The sequence below is a fragment of the Neovison vison genome, chromosome 9, assembly GCF_020171115.1.
Source record: "Neovison vison isolate M4711 chromosome 9, ASM_NN_V1, whole genome shotgun sequence".
Lineage (NCBI taxonomy): Eukaryota > Metazoa > Chordata > Mammalia > Carnivora > Mustelidae > Neogale > Neogale vison.
The window spans coordinates 97,555,193-97,575,965 of NC_058099.1; the positions used below are offsets into that span (position 1 = coordinate 97,555,193).

The window sequence follows — 20,773 nt, forward strand, 5'->3', positions numbered from 1 at the left end:
TCCTTTGTAATTTTCACGGAAAATTATACTGTGAAGTATAACGTCTTTCCTTGGGAATTCATGACCGGCGAGTACAGTTTTATTGGCGTTCATCCATGAAGTAAGTTTACTCGACACCAGTGTTCTGCCAGGAGTGCAGGCAAATGCACTCAGACTCCATTCCTCCCCTGGAGCACTTCCGTGGTTGGCAGTGACCTTGAACAAGTTAACTTCTGCGGACCTCATTGTCTTTATCTGCTGGTCTAGAATCTAGTCACTACAGAGCTTTTCAGCCTCAGCACCACTGAGATCTTGGTGTAGATAATCCTTTGTGGTGGGGGCTGTCCTGTGCAACTTAGGACATTTTGTAGCATCCCCACTCTCTGCCCACTAGATGCCAGTAGCATTCCTCCACCACTAACCCACATCAGCTATGACAACCAGTATTTTCTGGACATTGTCCCTTTGAATGACCAAACACATACTTCTTATAAATCACAGTACTGCAGTCCATCCCCTGGTTCTTGAACACAGATCCCTTATAGCCAAACAATGCTAAAAGTCTAAAGTTACTGGTGCACGACCAGAATGCCAGTCAGTCAGTAATAACTCTTCAGTCCACCATCGTATCTTATGAAAACAGCTCCCAGGGTGAGATCACTCAGGTTTGCAGGCGTCTGTGCTTTCTGGTCAGGTTCTAAAAGCAGGAGTGGTCTTGGTAACATCAGGCTTCACCCTTTCAGGCGTCTGATATGATTGAGCTGCTCTGAGCCTCTCTGCAGGTGTCCGTGTAATACTGGATTTCCCTCATTACATAACCTACTCATTCATTCCATTACTTTTACCTACTACGTTTTGTTCTCTGCATTTGTACCCAGACTTTCCCATCTCAGGAAGGGCTGTTAGGCCCGGCCGCTGGGCTGGTCTGGGTTGCAGGCAGCAGTGCTCGTGAAGTGAGTCCGTCCCCCCTCAGTCCGCTTCTGTTCAGGTGAATGACACAGATGCAGAACTGGGGGTGCATCCTTGTCACCAGGCAGTGTGGCTATACTCACTGTTAGCCTCACTTTTGCCAAGTTGCCCTGGGAATTTTGACAGAAAGCCTGAAAACATGGAATCATCCCTGCTTCCAGCCTGTGTAGTGGCAGCCCTGGTCCCGTGACGGCTGCGTCTGCTAGGGGAGAAAGAAAAAGCTGAGGTGATGTGGGGAAGAAAGAACACAGGCTCTTTCTCCCCCGGGCTCCCAGACCCGCCAGAAGACAGGGGACTGTATCCAGTGGGGACGCTTCTTCAGCCCCACTCATGTTGAGTGTGAACACACTTGTGAAGGTATGTAAGCCAGCTCTTCCTTTTTTATCTCCCCCTGTTTTAGAAAACCAGTGTTTTAATTGCTCATTCCAGTTCTCTATAAAACTCTTTCTCTCAGTCATTCCTCGTGTTGGCCGTTGGACATTACGTGAGTTCCTTGGTCTGAGGAGATGACAGTTGGCTGTGGAATATCTTCTGCTCTCATTTTTTTTTTTTTTCTCCTGCTCTCATTTTCTGTATCTCTCTCTGAGTGTTTGCATCTGTTACCAGGTCTGCAAAGCCCACTCCAGAGTTAGTAGCTCTTCCTGTCAGGACTGCTGTATAGCCCCCTGACATGAGTCTGAGTTGCCAGCCACATTCAGGACCTTCCCACCAGGGTCTCTGCCACACAGCCACCTGTAGTCTCTGTCTCTCTCGTTGCCAGAACAGATCGTATTGGTATTTTGTACCTCAGAAGGTGCAGGAGATTCTAGCTTCAGCCCATCTCAACACGGCTGCAGCCCTCCCTCACCACCACCAACACACACTTTCATGGGCCCAAGTGGCCTTTTCTAGCGAGCATGTGGGGATAGATGCATGTTGGATCCACTCATCCTCCCAAACTGGAAGGCAGGTTTTCTGGTGGGTATTGACCTGTTTGACATTAATACCCACAATTATTTCCATAGGACTGTGCCCCATATGGACATTCCTTTAATAGGCCAAGATCCCATTACCCTCTTGCCTGACCATATGGCCGGGCTGTTGGCCACTGCCTGTGAGTCAGTAAAAACCCACACAGAGGGGCTCTTAACGTTCTTCCGTTCCTCCGTCACTGCTAGGAAAACAGCATGCGGTTCAGCATACCACGGGGATCTGTTTTTGTAATCTTCATTCACATTGGTGGCCTTCCAGACAGGATGTTGTCCCTTCACCTTGGATCTGCTATCCATAAACCAACTCTTTGTTGTTGGTAGAGAGCTGTCCGTAGGGCACTGTCCACATTACAGTGTGGACAGTAGAGTCCAACAGCTCCTTGTGCAGCTCCAGAATCAGCCCTGAGGGGCTGGGGAAAGAGGTTCCCTGCTTGTAAGAATCTCCTCCTTGCATTCCACAGGCACTGCCACCCCCATTAGCAAATTTGTCCAGCACCATCCTAGACATGTTATTTCAGGTTTCAAGACCCTTTTATGTCCTTCAGTCCTAGGGATGGCTTCAATTAATATGTCCAACAGCAGGTTAGTAAAGCCCCTCAAATGTTAATTCTCTGGTCCAGAGTTCCTACAGTCAGCACTGGGAGGCGCTCGCAGGCTCTTGCCATACGCCCCATTTTAGGCTCCACAAAGAACCATTGCACAGAGAATTGTCCTTACCAGCACTCCAGCTTTGGAAGTGCCAAACATTTACATTTACCATTTAATTAAAGGTTGTGACAGAGGATCTGAATCCACAGCGAGTTGAAAGGATGCATAGGGCAGGGTCTAGGGAAGGCACAGAGCTTCAGGTACACCCCAATTCTGGCATCTCCTCCTGTTCAGCGGGAAGCCCCCCTAAACCTGTCCTTCTGGGTTTATGAGGCTTCCATACGTAGTCCTAATTACTAAGTCATTGGCCATTGGCCGATTCAACCTCCAAGATTTCTGCCAAGATTTCAGGTGGCCTTGCTTGGTCCTCCTGGCAGCCAGCCACCCCCCCTTTAGTGGGGCCCCAACATAATCTGCATTAATATGACAAAAGACACCTTAAGTGCTCTTCTAAGTTTAGGGGTTTTGGGAATTGTGAGCCAGGAACCATAAATGTGAAGACCTAGAATATCTTTCTTATAAATCATAGTATCACACCCTGGAGGGCAAAACTGCCACCACTGAGAATCATTGAGTTACTAGATATTTATAGTCCCTTTTAGGCAACATTCTAGGATTTTATGGAAAGTCTGAGAGTTGATCTTCATCTCAAATCTTCTTACGGCTGAAGCCTAGTCATGTGGTCAGGTGAGATAAAGATGAGATCAAAGTATTTGATTTCATAGATCAAAGATTTGATCTCTCAGACTGAAGGATGAAATTTAATGTGGGAGGAGTTTTGACCTGATGAGAAGAAGGATTCATGTTAAAAACTTACTGTACTTGTAAGTTTTTCCAAATAGTACATAAATCCCCATATAGTGAATTGGCAGCCTAACTAAGCCTGTAAAGTAATGCAAGTTCCATGTAATTTCCGTGAGACTGGGATATTTACTTGCTATACATAGTTATATTTATCTAGGAATTTGGGACATATAAGAAAGTTTAGGGATTTTTTCACTGTTATCATTTATTTTTGTTTCCAACTGCTGTTATACTTTCTTTCCAAGAATTAGGGGGAAAAAATGGATTTGGAATCAGGAAACCAGGATTTCAGTTCTAGCCGTCCTTTGGGTCCTATGAATTCTTTGCAACAGTAAAAGTATGAAGGAGAGACAAGGTTTATTTCTTCTGTTTTTTCCCCCTTGGAGTTGGTTAAATGTGTTACATGATATGCACACATCTGCACTTCAGTTTAGTGGTCCCAACCAGAGGAATAAAGAGAAAATGTGGAGTGTTTCAGGTAATACGTAACCACAAGCCTAACATTCTCAACCAGTTTTATTGTGAGCAAATTTATGAGATATCCTTTATTTTTATGTCTTTTCTAAAAGCTGATCATATATTATACTTTTGTTTGTTAACTAAACTTGGTTCATGGAGTGATTTGGGTTTGTCAGTGATCACAAATACAGTTCAGCCTAGTAGCTAACTAATGCTTTTAAGTGTAATGAGAAAATAGATGAATTTTCATTTTTTCCTCTGTTGTAAATATCAGATCAACAGGTTTTGTCTGTCGATGTGGTAGATATGAAAAAATAATGAATACTGTTTTTCTGAAAATAAATAAATTGAAAAAAATTTAAAAAAAAGATGTGGTAGATAATTGTGCAGTCTTTTCTTTTTTTTTTCTAAGATTCTATTTATCCACTTGACAGATCACAAGTAGGCAGAGAGACAGGCAGAGAGAGAGGAAGGGAAGCAGGCTCCCCGCCCAGCAGAGAGCCCAACGCGGGGCCCGATCCCAGGACTCTGGGACCACGACCTGAGCGGAAGGCAGAGGCATTAATCCACTGAGCCACCCAGGCACCTCTATAACTGTGCAATCTAGGTGTGCTACTTAAAGAAGTACTTTATTCTTCAGTGTTTCTTAAGGAAAGCACTGGGTTTCATTTTTGTTCTTTAATGAGAAATACTTGGGGTGGGTATGAGTTCCTCAGGACCATTTTCAAGTAGCAAAAGACGGTTGTTAACCTGCCGCCTCATTGAGGCCTGCAGCAGGATGAGCCATTTACACACACACCCCTTTGGAGGGAGGAGTAGAGCGGAGTTGACCCCTTCCAATTAGGCTGGAGGAGCCAGGCAGGGTGCGGTGCCCAGTGAGGGGTGGCGGGGGGGAGCTGTGTTCTCTGCCCTGGCAGGCTGTCAAAGGGTGCTCTGGAAAGCTGAACTGGCAAATGGTGACCTGGAATATGTGTGTTTGGGGTGTAGGACTTAAGTACCCTCTACTCTCTCCCTAAGAAAACCATTGGTAGAAACTTGTTCACTTGTCTTTTATACAAAAAGAATCTTGGAAGGAACCCACGGAGATGCTGGCTCTTTTCTAGTGTCCCTGAGAACACACCCAGGTCTGACATCTGGGGGCACACAGATCCTGCAGGCTGCTAGGTTGGCTATCCTCAAGGTCTACTTACTGCTCACTGGGTACCGGGGACTGGCATGCACATTGTTCAGCGCTCTGTCACACATATGAGTTCTCTTTATTCTTTCAGTAGCTCTAGGAGAACCAGCTTCCTTGAAGGAATGTGGGAAGAGGAGCTTCAGAGTTCTGACCCCCCTTTTTTTTTAAATTTTTTTTTCCAATTTATTTATTTTCAGAAAAACATTATTCATTATTTTTTCACCACACCCAGTGCTCCATGCAAGCCGTGCCCTTTATAATACCCACCACCTGGTACCCCGACCTCCCACCCCCCAGAGTTCTGCCCCTTACTCTGGCATCTGGCTTAGGAGTCTCAAGTCCGACTTCTGCAGGTTTTATCACATTCCACATAACTTGTTTTCAGTTGCTGAGTTGGGCAGTTTTATTCCTCACAAAGCCTGTTCTCTGAGGATTTTTAAAAATCAATTTAGGAGGATAAAAAATAGAAGCTCCAGAATTCTGAATATTGGAAGTTTTGGTTTTTTTTTAAACTGTGCAAGAGGTGAAGGAAGTAATGACATATCTGTGTATTCATCTCAGCTCGGGAGCTTGTTTCTCCACTCCTGGCCTCAGTTGCTCCCGACACGTCAGGGTACCACCTCTTCTGGAAACCCTGAGCTACTTCACCATGTCCTGACCTGAAATAAAGTCTGGATATTTATCTGTGCTCCTGTTGTCATTTATAGTACCGCCACGTTAGCATTGTATTTCTTGTGTTAGAATGAGTTGATTTTAGGGGCGTCTGAGTTGTTTGGTGGGTTAAGCTTTTGCCTTCAGCTCAGGTCATGATCCCAGGGTCCTGGGATCAAGCTCTGCATTGGGCTTTCTGCTGAACGGGGAGACTGCTTCCCCCCATCTCTCTGCCTGCCTCTCTGCCTACTTGTGATCTGTCAAATAAATAATTAATTAAAAAAAAAGAATGAGTTGATATTATTTTAAGTTTTTCATTAACAGCTTTATTGAGACAATTCACACCTCCTATAGTTCACTCTTTTAAAATCTACGATTCAATAATTTTTGGTATTTTTAGATTTACACAGCCATCACCACAGTCCGTTTCAGAACATTTTCATTCCCTCCAAAAACAGAGCCTCTGCTCATTGACAGTCACTCCCCACTTACCCTTTTCCCTCCCGCAGCCCCAGGCAACCGGGAATCTTTCTGTGTTTATAGATTGGCATGTTCTGAGCATTTCATTTAAATGAAGTCATACAGTTGTGCGGTCTTCTGTGATGGAGTTTTCACCTTGCGAGATGTTTTCCTGGCTCATCTGCGTGGTAGCATAACATTTCAGTACTTCAATTCTTCTCTAGGCTAAGTGATACTCTGTTGTGTGTTTATACCTCATTTTATTTATCCATTCACCCGCTGATGGGCATTTGGGTGCTTTCCACTTTTTGGCTGTTAGTAGATAGTGCTGCTCTGAACATTTGCTGACATATTTCTGTGTGAACATCTGTGTTTAGTTCTCTTGAGTATGTATCTTGAGTATGGCTGCATCCTAAGTGACTAAATTCTGAACTGCCAGACTGCTTTACAAAACAGCTACACCCCTGGATATCCCGCCAGCAGTGTGTGAGAGCCCTACTCTCTCTGCCTCCTTGCTAATAACATCTGTTCTGGGTCTTGTCTTCTTGGCTCGAGCCCTCCCAGTGACTGTGGAAGTGACTCTTGGGATTTTCATGGGCATTTCCCTGATGGCCTCTCTTTAGTTTCTAAATTGTTTTAGGTTAGAAATAGTTGTATCTCTTCTATCTCCTGAAACACGCATAGTATTTTCCAATATTAAGTGGGCCTTAATTTTTTTTTTTTTTACCTCTTTTGGAAGTGTGCTTTGTCCACGTTACTAGAATTTTGCTCTGCTACCCTCACTGTTGTATCTTGAGGTATCACAAGTGCACATACATTCTGTTTCTTGCCCTTATTGCTAAGCCCTACACACCAAATGCCTTGATGAATGTTAATTAAATGAATGAATGGGGTGTTATTTGTGTTCATTCTGAATTGAGCCATTCCTTTGGGACAGGTGGGTGTTCTGTTTCTGCTAAATGCTAATAATTTAATGAAAGAAATAAAGATCATTAGGAGCTTCATTTTCCACTTTATCTCCTGCAAAATTAAGACTCACCACTTGAAAACTCCTAAAGTTTTAACAACCAAAAAGTGGAAGGCACCCAAATGTCTGGTCCTGGCCTGTTGTCCACTTTATTAACATTTATGGTTTGGGTTCCCCGTGTAGGTCTCCCTATCTCTGTTTCTTCCTCTCCTGAGGAACTCTGAAATGTCAGCTGATAAGTCAGAAGAGCTCATCATAGCACTTCCATCATCTTCTTTACAAGGAGTACTTAAAATACTTCAAAATGAGAGGTTAAATAATAGGTGTGTCTAAGGTTTTAAAGAAGGTAGCAAAGCTTGTCTAAATTGTAAAGGAACTCTGTTCAGCTTTAACACTAATTAAATAAATACGAGCTGATGCTCATATGTGTTTCTACTCTATCGTGCTAGGAAAATGGAAGTGTTTTAGTAATGCTGGTATACTGTTGTGTGCTAAACTGACCATGTGAGCAAAGCAGTTATTTATTGGTGAATCTCTGTGTAGCTACAATAACAACAAAAACTTTCCCTAGTGAGTTTACTATAGAAACATTGATCCCTGCTAAAATGGAAGACAGATTGTTTTGGACAGTTGCTGAAATCTGCTAAAATATGATTGTGATGAGACAATTTAGTGTTTTGTTTTTTTTTTTTTTAGTTATCCAAATACATGTTTTAAAATTATGTGGCCCTGGTGCTCTGAGAGAAAAGCAAAGACCAGTTGATTTTGTGAAACTACAAGTCTTGGATCCGTAGCAGAATGGCCTCTTTTGAAAATCAGAAGCATCCTCTCTTGCTCTCAGTGGTAGGGCCAGGGAGGTGGATGTCATGGTGATAAGATTTCACATACAAATGTGAAAGCTTTTCTGGAGATCAGGTCAAAGAAAATAAAGGACTCCTGAGTGAATGGCTGCCCGTTACATAAACATAAGCCCGGGCATCTCAGCCCAGGCCTCTTCCAGTTCTTGGCTTCTAGTGCTGCTGTTTTCGCCACTCTTAGAACAGTTAATATCACTAGAGATGGTATGCTTTCTTTTCTCCTCAGCCTGATAATACTGTTATTTTTAAAGTTTAGTTTTTTATTCCCATGTCATTCTAATTTATATTTCTAAAGACTTGTGTAATTTTAAGTAAGTTTGAATACTGTGTAATGATGCAAGTGTTACCAACAAGTTAAATTCAGTCTGATCTTATACTAATGCATGTTTCTAGATATATTACTGTGAGCTTCCATGTTTAGTTCAATCAATACTGAATAATACCATTGTATACAATCATAAATGTATACCTATGTAGTTTCTTGCCATTCTTAACTTCCGTAATAGTGAGGGTCAATGTTTTCTTCTGTTTCTTCTTGTTCTGGACCTTCTTGGTGATCTTCATGTTCTTCACTATCAGGATCATCCGGAAATCTCCTGAAAACTTGAGTCTTCAGTTGTATTGTTTGTCCATTAGTGCTTCTTTGCTCACCATAATAAATAGTGTGTAAATTAGGAAAGCAGAGGGAAACGTATGAGCTTATTGGCTCTTTCAGCTTATTTTGGTCCATACGGATGTACGTTAAGTGGTGGTAATACAGTGGGTCAACAGACGGACACATCACTGTAACATTGATATCTGAAAAATACAAATTAAAGATTAATCCTGCTGTATTACATCTAGAATCCTACATTGGAATTTATTAATATATGAGATACAGTCTTATTAAAACTCTTATAGGTAGAATTAGGTTTAATTAGTTTTTACAGTAATCAAATAATAAAATGAATAAAATGAAACTACAGATGAATTATATGTTCTCAAAGTAAATGATGGCTTTCAGAGCGCATCTGTCCTGATGAGCACTGGATGATGGATGGAAAAGCTGAATCACGGTATTGTACATCTGGAACTAACACAGCACTGTGTGCTAACTGTAGTGGAATTAGGACTTGAAAAAAATGGTGGCTCTTTTGGCTATTTAATTATTTATTATGTAATAAATTCATAGTATAAGTAATCTCAAAAATAACAAAGTAAAAAACACCTTTAGTCCCAACTACTCAGGAAGCTCCTATTTTTTCAGATACTCTACAGTACTACTTGTCAGTGTTCAAAGTGATAACACTTCATAGAAAAGACTATAAACTTGGGTGCCTGGGTGGCTCAGTTGGTTAAGCTCTCCTGTTCCCGATTTGTGTGTTCTCTCTCTCTCTCTCTCAAATAGATAAATAAAATCATTAAAAGAAAAGAATATAAACTTTTATTATTTTTTTTAAATTTCATTTATTTATTTGACAGAGATCACATGTAGGTAGAGAGGCAGGCAGAGAGGGGGGGAAGCAGGCTTCCTGCTGAGCAGAGAGCGCGATGCGGGGCTTGAGCTGAGCCAAAGGCAGAAGCTTAACCCACTGAGCCACCCAGGCGCCCCAAGGCTATAAACTTTTATAGCACACCTTTCTGAGGCTAGCTTTGGCCATTTCCCTAGCTACTTCAAGTCAACTATTTTCAGCAATGTGTAAAGCATAGATTTTTTTTAAAAAAGATTGATTCTTTAGGAGTGCCTGGGTGGCTCAGTCAGTTAAGCATCTGCTTTCAGCTCAGGTCATGGTGTTAGAGTCCTGGGATCAAACCCCATGTTGGGCTCCTTGCCCTCTCCCTCTTCCACTCCCCATACTTGTGTTCCCTCTCTCGATGTCCCTGCTTCTCTGCTACCCGTCCCTCTCAAATAAGTAAATAAAAATCTTCAAAAAAATAATGAAAAGATCAGCATACTATTCTTTTGTATTTAAAAAAGATAATGAAATTTTACATACTTTCAATTTCATTATTTTCTAGGTATAGGTGTTGTAAATTTCTTGGAATATAGAATGCTTGCTTCAGTTTGTTGTGTCCAACATTGAGCTCTATAAGGTTGGGAAGATTAAAAATATTATGTGGGATATCTTGTAGTTTGTTGTGTGACACTCGTAGAGCCTGGAGTTTGGGAAGTTTTTTAAAGTAATTTTCTGGTATAGCAGAAATTGAATTATTTTCCAAAGACAGGTACATAAGTGAAGAAGGCAGACCAGGAGGCATTGACTCTAATCTGTTATGACATAGGTTGAGCTGCATTAATTTTTCCATTTTGGCAAGTACGTTTTCTTGTAACATGGAATCCTCGAGATGATTGTAACAGAGATCAAGCATTGTCAAGTTTACTAGCCCATCCATGGCATTTGTCTGCAATCTGGAGATCTCATTATAGCCAAGAAGAAGTCTCTCCAAAGACTTAGGGAGAGGAAATGGAAATTCGTCTAACTTATTATGCTGTAGGTGAAGTTGTAGTAGATTTGACAACTTAGCAAACACACCATGATCAATCTTCTGAGATGTAATTTTGTTGTGACTGAGGTTGATTTCTTTGAGATGAGTTGCATTGATGAATGAATCCGCAGTCACAGCCTCAATTTCATTGAATTGAAGGTAGACCTGCTGTATGTGTGCTGGGACACGTGGGATAGTCTTGAGTTTGCGATTGTCACAATACATTGATGATGGAAAATTGGGTGGACAGAAGCATTCAGAGGCACAGCCTAACATATACTGATGAAAAGGAACTTGAAAGTCCTCATTTTGATGAAATTGGAATTCTGGTTGGTAGACATCATCTGGGTCTTGATCATAATCTTCATCCCATTGATAATTTTCATACTGGCAATATACTTTGACTCCAAAAAAGAAGAAAAGGACATGTGCTAGACTTAAAAAGCCCATGTTCCTTTTTTGTCCTATTATAAGGAGAAAGCAAATATATTGTGGGAAAAGTCAGTAAATCCTAGAAAAATTTTTGTGTAAATTAACAGTTACATAAAGTGCATAACATCTGTATCTGTATTGAAATATATAAAACAATCAAGAATAAATGGGCAATGCTCAAACCAAAATTAATGTTTAAGTACCAATAAGGTGGTATTTTTTTTTAAAAGTCACATTTTGCACTGAACCAGACTACATACCCATCTTTGAAGGGAATCCAAGATTGTCTTGCTTCCTATAGATTTACAATGATAACATGAACTCTCAATCCCAAAGCTGGTTACTCCCTCCACTAAAAATCTGAGTGTTCCACTAACTATATAGTCCCTTCAGTGATGGTCCTTACCTATGAGAGGAGATGCTCTTGGTCTTAGTTAATATTAACCAGTATTTTCCCACTGCAGCTTCTGTTTTTCGATGCTCTTTTCTGCCCTTGAAAGAACATGAAACATTCCTTTTTACGTAAGAGTTTGAGATATTCAAAATAGCTCTCATCTTTCCTCTTAGTGTTTCTGGCCAAATCTAACCATGACTTCCAGTTTTCCCCTATGAAACCGTTTCCAGAATCCAATTATTTTGTCTCTGACTCCACTTGACTCAAATACCAAATACACACAATATTTACTGTCTACAAACTTTGAGCTTTTAGTAGGTTATTCTATACATTTTCTTTCTTTCCACTAATTTTTTGAGTTAAGTCCTAGACAGACAGATAATGAAAGCACACTGGCTTGTCTCCCAGGAGTTGAAGTCTGGTGGAGAATCAGAAAGATGCACACAGTACAGGGAGGAGAAGGGTGTGTAAGGGGTGCATTTCATGGGAGGAGTACTCAGCTTGAGAAAGACCATTAACTTGAAGTTGCAGGTCTGGTCTACTGGATGAAGAGCCTGAAGACCTTCATTTCCCACCTGTCAATTAGGGCAGTCAAGCCACTTAACATGCCTGCCTCTTGCCTCCTCACGAAAATGAGAAATATAATTGTTTCCTAGCTTATCTCAACTGGTGGTTGTGACAGTCACATGAGATATGCATGTAAAAGTGCTTTGCAGGTTAGAAAGTGATCCAGATGGATGTTTGTTATTTAGATAAAGGTTAAAAGGAAGGAAAAAAAAAAAAGAATCTTACCTCTTTGATTCTGCAGGTATTTTTCTCTACCTCTCTCATTCAGGGTTTCCTGAGAATTAATGTAACATGTCCCTGTGTGTCATGAACTGACTTTTTTCTATCCCATTAGTCGTTAGAGTGGTACAAGCTATTTTTCATCATTGGGATAATTGAAAAAATAGTTATCTAAATCATTGTCTATAACAGACCCCATTTGACAAAGTCTGCCTTAGACCCTAACATCTTAGATTCTTTTTTATTTTCTTGTCAGGAACTATAAATGTATGGAATGTAATTATGTGTTAATGTGGGATTTGGAGTTGATATTTAAGTAGAGTCAGGGACCCTTGATCTTTCCTTCCCTCCTATGCACCCAGAGCGTGGGCCTTGTCATTACCAGGGTGCAGCTCCTTCACACCCCAACTTGTCTTTTTAACTTACTCCACGGAGTAGCTCCAGTTGTAGTAATTCCTCAATTTCAGTAGGATGTAAATACGGGGAACCCACTGTGTTTTCATTGCCCTTTATTTATACCTCCCAATGCACTCAGTTCCTCTCTGTGCCCTGGACCCCACGGCCCATCACCATTGTCACTTGTTTGCTCAGGTCCCTGATCCTCTGGCCCCTTTCATCCTCTTATTCTTCTGGTAACCTCCAACCCTGTTCCTTCAATTGTCCATCTACATGCAGCCTGACTCATGCAGCAGAGCAAGTGGAGAGAAAACTGACCACACCAGCTGGTGTCACTCGAAATTCATGACCACTCATTGCTGCTCAGGGACATGTCCTTACTGCATTCCTTTTCCCTTGCTCTTAAGCAAGCCTCTAAAAAGTCTCATCTCCCACCAGTTTGGTATGACCACCTTGCTGCCGCCATTTTTTTTTTTAAACCAAGAGGATAGGATCAAACAAAACAATGATTTACCCATATTGTGTTTTGTTATATTTAATCTCATCCCTATCTACAGAATATGTCAAAATAGCAATGGTTTGATCTTTTAAAGCAATTGTTTTACAAATCTCAGTAGACTGCTGCACTGTTCCTTCATATCCGTGGGATTCATAGAGGATGTGACATTTGACCTAGATTTTGAAGAATGTTAGGGTTCTCATAGAGGAAGACCAGGAAGATTTCCAGACAGAAGAGATGACCAAAACATGTAAGCAACAAAGAGTAGGGTGCTTGGGAAATAGTGGTTAGCTATTGAAGGAGTAAAATACGACTGTCATAGCTAATCCGGACCAGAATCTAGAGGGCCTGAATTCTGACCTGTGGAGTCTGCACTCAGGGAGTGAACACCTGATTTAATGCATTACGGTAGCTGAGCCCCGACCTTCACACTGAATTGTTGGTGGGTGAAGTAGGAGAAAGTCCTGCAGGGAGATCATCTTACCCTGAAGGGCAGTGTTCAATTCTGGCTAACTCAGGGTGCTGGAAAGCTCCAATTGGGTCTGCTGCCTTAGTGACCTGTGCTAGAGGTTGTGTGTGAACCTGGCTAGTCAACCACCTTACAGATATTAGTAGTTAAACTTTGGTGGAGTTTAGACTGCAGTTACTTCTGTGTGTGAGGCACTGTCTTTGGTGAGGAACACAGAGATGAAGATATGAAGATGTGGTCCTCTCTGTAAAGAGCATACGGTTTATGGGAGAGACCCAACATGGCAAACCATATTCTCAGACAAAGGGAAATAATGTTTACCGCCTAGACCCCAGTGCCATGGGTACAGTGGCTTAACCCTGCCTCGGGCAGATGGGGAAGTCTTTGTAGTATCATTTGCTCCAGATCTTGGGAGATCAGCAGGAATGGGTGTAGAACATCCTATATATTTTACTCACTAGTTGATAATACTTTATGTGTTAAATTTGTGGTTTTTATGGTACTTATTATAGTGGAGCATATTAACTTTTTGAAGTACATGTCATACTTCACTTCAGTCTCATTGAACCACAGGGTTCTACTGTAAGTTTGCTGTGTCTCACAAAGGTATACGTAGAAGCAGGGCAGAGGCATGCCGCGGCGGGGGCGGGGGGGAGGTCAGGCATGGAGCGGGTCTTGGAAGCTGACCGTTACACAAACTTTGAAATGAGCATTGTTCATCAGAGCTCTGAATTTCATCCTTGTATTAAGAACAGTAGCAATAATCAATCAGTAACCTTACATTTGAAAATGAAAGTCTTGACTTTATTTAACAATTATGAGAAATATATTGGGAAAAAGGGGAGCTGGGTGATACTTTCGATCCGGCACTTAAATGCGTCCCTTTGACTTGGGATCAAGACCTCATTATGGGGTCTCCCTGAGAATAAAGGGATTCTTGAGCGTTGACTGCTTTTAGTCCTCTTAGCCACCTATGAAGATAGGCTTTCCCTAAGGACAGTTTCTCTTCTGAATCGTCCTCTAAGGACCTTGGCTCGGCAGCCCAGCCTGATCCCTTTTTCTGGTTTTTTTTTGACCAAGTCCCGTTTTCTGGTTTGAAATCAACCCTGTCTCCATCCAGAGGCCCATTATTTCCTATTCATCTTAGTCATCAACTTCATCTCTGGTGAGTTTCCCTGTTATAATGACTTCTTATTTCTTTTTATCCAAATTTTCCATTCAACTGATCTCTTCCTAGCCATTTACAAAGCACATTTTTATTACTTCTGCCTTTCATGTTCTACAATTTATGCCTCATTCCCTATAGAATTGCTCATAGCAAAACAGTACACTCAAAAAAAAAAACACAAAACAGTACACTCACCGTCAGTCTCCCACTTCCTGACCTAATTTCTGGCAGAATATAGTACAATGCACAGTGTGTCAGTGCTCAAACATTTGTTGAATGGATGACTGGATTAATAAATTACAGATTGCATTCTGTTAGTGATGCTTGTCACTGCTAATGCTGGTTATTTCTAGGCATTATTTTGCCGCAGTCGTTTTCTTTAAATGGACACAGTCACAGAGAACATGGCTGTTCTCTCCACTGGTGTCTCCGGTCACGGCATGCTATTCCCATTACAGAGTAATAGAAAAGTAACAGATGTGAACAGAATCTTTAAAGCAATGGAAAATATATATTACCGATTTTTAAAACTATCCATTAATGTGAATTTTTCATATCATAGCTATAAATGCTTCTATGTTATAACATCTAGTTAGTTGGGAAAAAGCACTTGTGCTTTCATAAGGAAGTTCTAATTAAAATGAGATTGAACTTTTGTTCTGGAAAGTTTAAAGTAATTGGAAAGCCTTATTGCGTTTTGTTAAAGACTCAGTTATTTTATTGATTTACCACAGAAACTATGATATAAGAAACCAGAGTATTAGAATAGACTCAAATTTCTTTCCGAAGCGGTTTTAAATTTAACTCTATAAATAAAGTAGTTTACATCCTGTTTTACACCCAAGGCCTAAGGAAGTAAGACTTTTACTACTAAAAATAAGAAAGTTTCAAAATTATTTTTAGCCATACTACATTTAAATCTTAACTGGAACCCAAAGAACTGTTTCATTTAGTACCAGATAGAGCAGTCACATCCTCCCTTCCAGAAAGAGTCAAATGAAAGCAAAAATATGTTACTGTCAAGGATTTGGTCACCAGAGAAATCTTAAGAAAATTTCTATTGAAATCGATGCAAAGATCCTTCTTCCCTACAAGCAGAGTCTGTCAGCCTGCCCGGATATATGGCTCACAGACATTTGCCAGTTTGTCATTTAAAGTTGAGAGTGAGAGAGGAGACAGTGATGCCATTAACGTAAAAATCTTTCATTCTGAATTAAAAATAAATCTAAACAAAGATTATTTATTGGGCATATCGTAAGTTAGAAAATTTAAATCACTGTATTACTGCTTTCTCTGAATATTTTTGCTAATCAAATTTTAATGTAGATTTATCAGATATTACCTCCAAATATTGTGCTTTTATGATCTATTTTAATGTTAAACAAATCAAATTATACTTAAAAAGTTTTAATAGTAGGAACAGTTTCTTTAAAAAAAATTGAAAATTAGTTTATCATCATACCTGTTAAGTTTGCTTTAGTTTTCAGGGGTTGATGAATTTGCAAATCCTGTAAATTGAATCAGATATTCCTAAATTCTTTAACTGAGTCTCTTAAAAATCCACAGTAACTGTGTGTCCAGACAGGGCTGTCCTTGAATTACTGTAGCAATTTAAGCAAATATAATCTGCTTGGAAAACACTTGGGTTGAATTAAGATTATGTATTTCTTTTCATTATCCAAAACTTTGTGGATTCAAATTGAGATGCTTGTGCTGTTGGTCAGATTTATGTGGCTTCCTTCCCTTTCTTTTCCCCTTAATTTTGGTTTGAGGTGTGGCAAGAATTTCCTCTAATATGAAAGGCAAACAGAACTAAATGAAACAGCATGTACTGATTACTGTTTTTATTTTCATTTTCATGCCAAAGAATTCTCCAAATTAAGGTCCCCTGTAACTTGGAGCTCAGTGTCTCAACAATTTAAGGTGGAACTCAAGAGTGGTCTTGAAATGTCCCTTGTCTGAAACCTCACATCACACCAGGGCTTTCCTTTATGAAGACAAGCAACCAAGATTAGAAACATACAGCATTGCTTGTCTACTTTACTTTTTTTTTTTTTTTTTTAAGATTTTATTTATTTGAGAGAGAGCACAAGCAGAAGGAGAGGGAGAAGCAGGCTTCGCTCTGAACAAGGAGGCAAGGAGCCCTACAACCTTGATCCCAGGACCCTGAGATCATGACCTGAGCCAATCCAAAGTCAGTTCCTTACCGACTGAGCCACCCTGGCACCCCTCTAGTTTACTTTTTAAACAAAGGGATTTGTCATTAGTGACACAGATTAAATACATAACTTTTCCACACAGAGAATTATACCTTCTTTTCTGTTTCCTATCACTGTCTTCTTTTTCCTCCCAAATCTGTGCACTAGAATGCCTGCTAAAACCTTTGAAATAAAAATTAATCTGGTGACGGGGCGCTTGGGTGGCTCAGTGGGTTAAAGCCTCTGCCTCATGATCTCAAGATCCTGGGATCAAGCCCCGCGCGTCGGGCTCTCTGCTCAGTGGGGAGCCTGCTTCCTCCCTTCTCTCTCTCTGCCTGCCTCTCTGCCTACTTGTGATCTGTCAAATAGATAAATAAAATCTTAAAAAAAATTAATCTGGTGATGGAATTTAGTGTCTTGCACTCAGAAGGTAGATCTCTGATTTGCCTCTTTACGTTAATACAAAAAATAATTTTGTAGTATTAATTAAGATGCCATTAGGAACTTGCCTTTATTTTGTAGATGTAAAAAATCTCTTTTCACTGAATTGCTTTCCTGAGGAGTAGTGGTTAACTGCTTAAATGCTACATTTTTTTACTAGTGTGGTTTTTTTTTTTTTTAATTTTAAACAGAGAATTAACTTGTATTTCTTGGCAGTGAACCTTGAGTTCATGCTTTGGAAGACTCTTCAAAGTTTGTACAAACTAATAAGGTAAAGTGAATCCCAGAATTTGTCCTTGTGTCCTCAGTGTTTACCATTAGATTTTTACAAAGAAATCACAGGGCTTATTTTGTTATACTTCAGGTTTTTTAAAAGCATGCTGTGTTTCAAGTGATGCTTGGCAGTGCTATAAAAATCTCATCTATTATTTGAGGCACTGGTATGTGAAACATGGCAGACTGTATTTGGGCCAGGATTTCATCTTGTTACTGATCTTTTCCATATGTTTCCTATTAGTCTTTGTTCTTAAACCCCAGGCTTCCATACCAAGGAAGAGAGAGCAAATCTGTGTAATTTTTTCCCAAGGATTTAATTTTATGTGCCCTCACAGTTCTTTTGGAAGAGAAACTTAAAGTCAAAAGCTTAATTTTCATATAATTCCTCATTTAACCCTGTGATTTGAACATTGTTCATGTTCCTAACACATGTGGAAAGAATATTTATCAATAGATAGCTAGGGCACCTAGAATCACTCGTGTCTAGGAAATTTGAAAGCGGTAGGTGGTGTCCAGGGAGGTTTAGGTTGGGAGGCAGGGGAGTAAGAAGAGTATTGGTTCACGTCAGACCTTATAGGAAAAGTAAAAGCTGTAAGTGATTGTGATAGTTTATGCTTTCAGTTCGATGGGTACAATTGCAGCAGTTGAAGAGAGAAGTCCATTGAATTGATGAAAAATCTCAATTATATTCTATGATGATAATTTGATTGAGGTAGATAAGTACCTTCATAGCTGAATAGTGCTGGTCGAGAAAGGCCAGACTGAGATCTGCTTGATTGTGGTAATCAGGGATTTTTTCATTATACTCATTCAGCTAATATTTTTAGCACCTGATTCGTTTAAGGCAGTTTTAAGGTGCTTGCGACTCAGCAGCACAAGTTTCTATTGTCACGGAACAGGAAAACAGAAAATAAACATATGAAGGGGTGAGGAGGGCAGTGGAGCAAGGTAGGGGGGTCAAAGTGAATGAGCACGGGCACAGGTCAGCAGCTGTGACCCTCCTGCGCACCTGCACTGGGACAGAGCGGTTACGTGTCTGCGTGGCGGGTGGTGGAGCCCGGGGTGTCGCTGCTGGAGGGAGGCTGCGGCCGAGCAAGGGGAGGCAGCCGGAACGACACACGCGGCTAGGCTAGAGCTGGAGACATCGGTATGAATCCACGTTCAGCTTAACAGTACCCAGGCGGCTCCATCTAGAAATGTCTGTAGATGCGCGTGTGCACTGGCTGCTGTACCCACACCTGTCGCCTGGCTCTGCCGGCCGGGAGGGCGTGGAGGCAGTGACTCTGCAGCCGCAGCAAACACCCAGCACCCAGATCTTGGCGGCGGTGGCATCTGCTGCTGCTGCTTTTTAAAGATTTTATATATTTATTTATTGAGAGAGTGTGTGTGTGTGAGGGGCAGGGCAGGCAGAGAAGGAAAGAATCTCAAGCGGACTCAGAGTTGAGCACAGAGCCCTTCTCAGGGCTCACTCAGTCCCACAACCGTGAGCATGACCTGAGCCCAAATCAAGAGACGCTTAACTGACTGAGCCACCCAGGCATCCCCAGATCTTGGCTTCTGTTACCTTCTGCCATAAGGGAAACCACGCTCTTTGAAGAAATGGTTTATTCTAGGACTGAGGCACGGAGCATACAAGATGAGCTTGGGGTACCTTCCAGCACCAGAAAGTAAGGAGTTGCTTAGGAAGAAAGAGACATGGTAAATTGACATATCTTCTCAGTTTTGCTGAACCTAAAAACTGCTCTAAAAGATAGTCTATTTAATAAATTTTTAAGAAAGGAAATTGCTATTTTAGATAGTTTAGCAGAGACCTGATACAGTGAGGGAACAAGCCACATTGGTATCAAGAGGAAAAAGACAGTATGGCTGGGGCTGAGTGATGTGGGTGGGGAGGGTACCTCAGAGAGGTGGCCAGGGCCAGCGTCACAGTCACATGTGCTTCTGACGTGCTCGGAAGCCTCTAAGCATTCTATATCAAATCACGTTTAGGAGGCACACTTGACACTTAGCTGATCAACTGCTTCCATCAGAAAGATCATTCAAGCAGTCCCACAGAAGTCGTCCAAACTCTAGATATCACACATGCCCCGCAGAGGCCATCCTTGTGTGCCTTTGCCCCTCGTAACTTCCATTGCCCCATATTGTTCTTTTCCCGTAAATGGTGTCCCCATCCCAAATTCACTCACTGACGTAAGCCAGAGGTTGGGAGTTGTCTAAATGAGTGCATCCCAAAATGTGGCAGGAGAACCATCAGTGTGTGAATTGCTAGGGCTGCTAATTTGAAGTTCAGGTGGCGGCATCTCTGTACTTTAGACCTGCAGAACCAGAAGCTCTGCGCACAAGCCCAGTGACTTATGTTTTTAACAGGTGTCCCAGGTGCTGTGAAAACTCGAGAATCATTGATCAAAATCATCTTCTGTCCCTCCCTTTCAAAATAGATCTGTTCCTGAGTCCTTTGTGATCTGGCACTGGAGTGTCTTTTTGGTGTGTCTGTGTCTCTTGGCCTACCCTGTCACCATCTCTCCGGTGACTAACATCTTTCCCTCAGATGCTGCCGTGGTGTCTTGACTCTTCTGTCTGTGTTCACACATCTCCTTTCCCAATCCAGTTTTCATCTTATCTGTATTAAAATAAACCTAATTGTATAGTGTCTCACAGTGCCTCTGCCTAAAATCCTCCAGTGTTGCCTCATATTTTCAAATAAATGCCAGACAGGGGCACCTAGGTGGCTCGGCCAGTTAGGTGTTCAACTCTTGGTTTCCAGATTGTGATCAGGTCATAATCTCAGGTCCTGGGATTGAGCATCATGTGGGGCCCTGCACTCAGTGGGGAGTTGGCCTGAGAATTCTCTCTCTCTCTCTCTCTCTCTCCTTTTCCCTCTTACCCCTCCTGTCCATGCTCTCTCCCGTCCATGCTCTCTCCCTAAAATAAATAAGTCTTAAAAAAATATATAAATTCCAAACATAGGGGCATCTGCCTGGCTCAGTCAGTAGAGCATGTGATCCTTGGTCTCCGGATCATGATTTCAAGCCCCGTGTTGAACACAGATCTTAAAAAATAGATAAATGAATGAATGTAGCACTTAATTAATTCAGAGAAATAAAAATTAATTCCTTTGGGGAAACTCTGATGGCCTACCTCTTGCCTGTTCGTGGACCACTGATTTGTGTTTCTGGGCTGCTTTCTGGCCTCAAGCTGCCCTGCTCCTTCCTGTTCTTCAGACACCAGCTGAAAGTCCTACAGTTCAACTCAATTCTGACTCTGTCTACCCAGAGTTAGCATCACTTCTCACAGGTCAGGGGCTCGG

General features: G+C 41.3%; 2 protein-coding genes across 3 annotated transcripts in view; one reads left to right on the forward strand and one right to left on the reverse strand.

The window, feature by feature from the left end:
* LOC122917773 (centromere protein P) overlaps positions 1–20,773 on the forward strand; it is a 237,441-nt gene that overhangs the window by 80,476 nt on the left and 136,192 nt on the right. The gene's annotated exons all lie outside the window — the stretch shown is intronic.
* Positions 5,962–16,368, reverse strand: OMD (osteomodulin). Of its 2 annotated transcripts, XM_044266038.1 has the most exons (4): positions 16,014–16,368; positions 11,246–11,331; positions 9,918–10,871; positions 5,962–8,739 (listed from the first exon to the last, which is right to left on the reverse strand). In XM_044266038.1, exons 3-4 carry the CDS (start codon positions 10,855–10,857, stop codon positions 8,432–8,434), a joined length of 1,248 nt encoding a protein of 415 aa, XP_044121973.1. In that variant the 5' UTR covers positions 10,858–10,871; positions 11,246–11,331; positions 16,014–16,368; the 3' UTR covers positions 5,962–8,431. The 2 variants fall into 2 exon arrangements, with proteins under 2 accessions (XP_044121973.1, XP_044121972.1); XM_044266037.1 differs by lacking the exon at positions 11,246–11,331 and having other exon boundaries at positions 7,760–8,739; positions 16,014–16,367.

Coding starts and splice junctions, on each gene's coding strand:
- OMD (XM_044266038.1), bottom strand. CDS start 10,857: ATGGGCTTTTTAAGTCTAGCACATGTCCTTTTCTTCTTTTTTGGAGTC. Junction 8,740..9,917: donor AGAAAATAATGAAATTGAAA/GTATGTAAAATT, acceptor TGTATTTTTCAG/ATATCAATGTTACAGTGATG.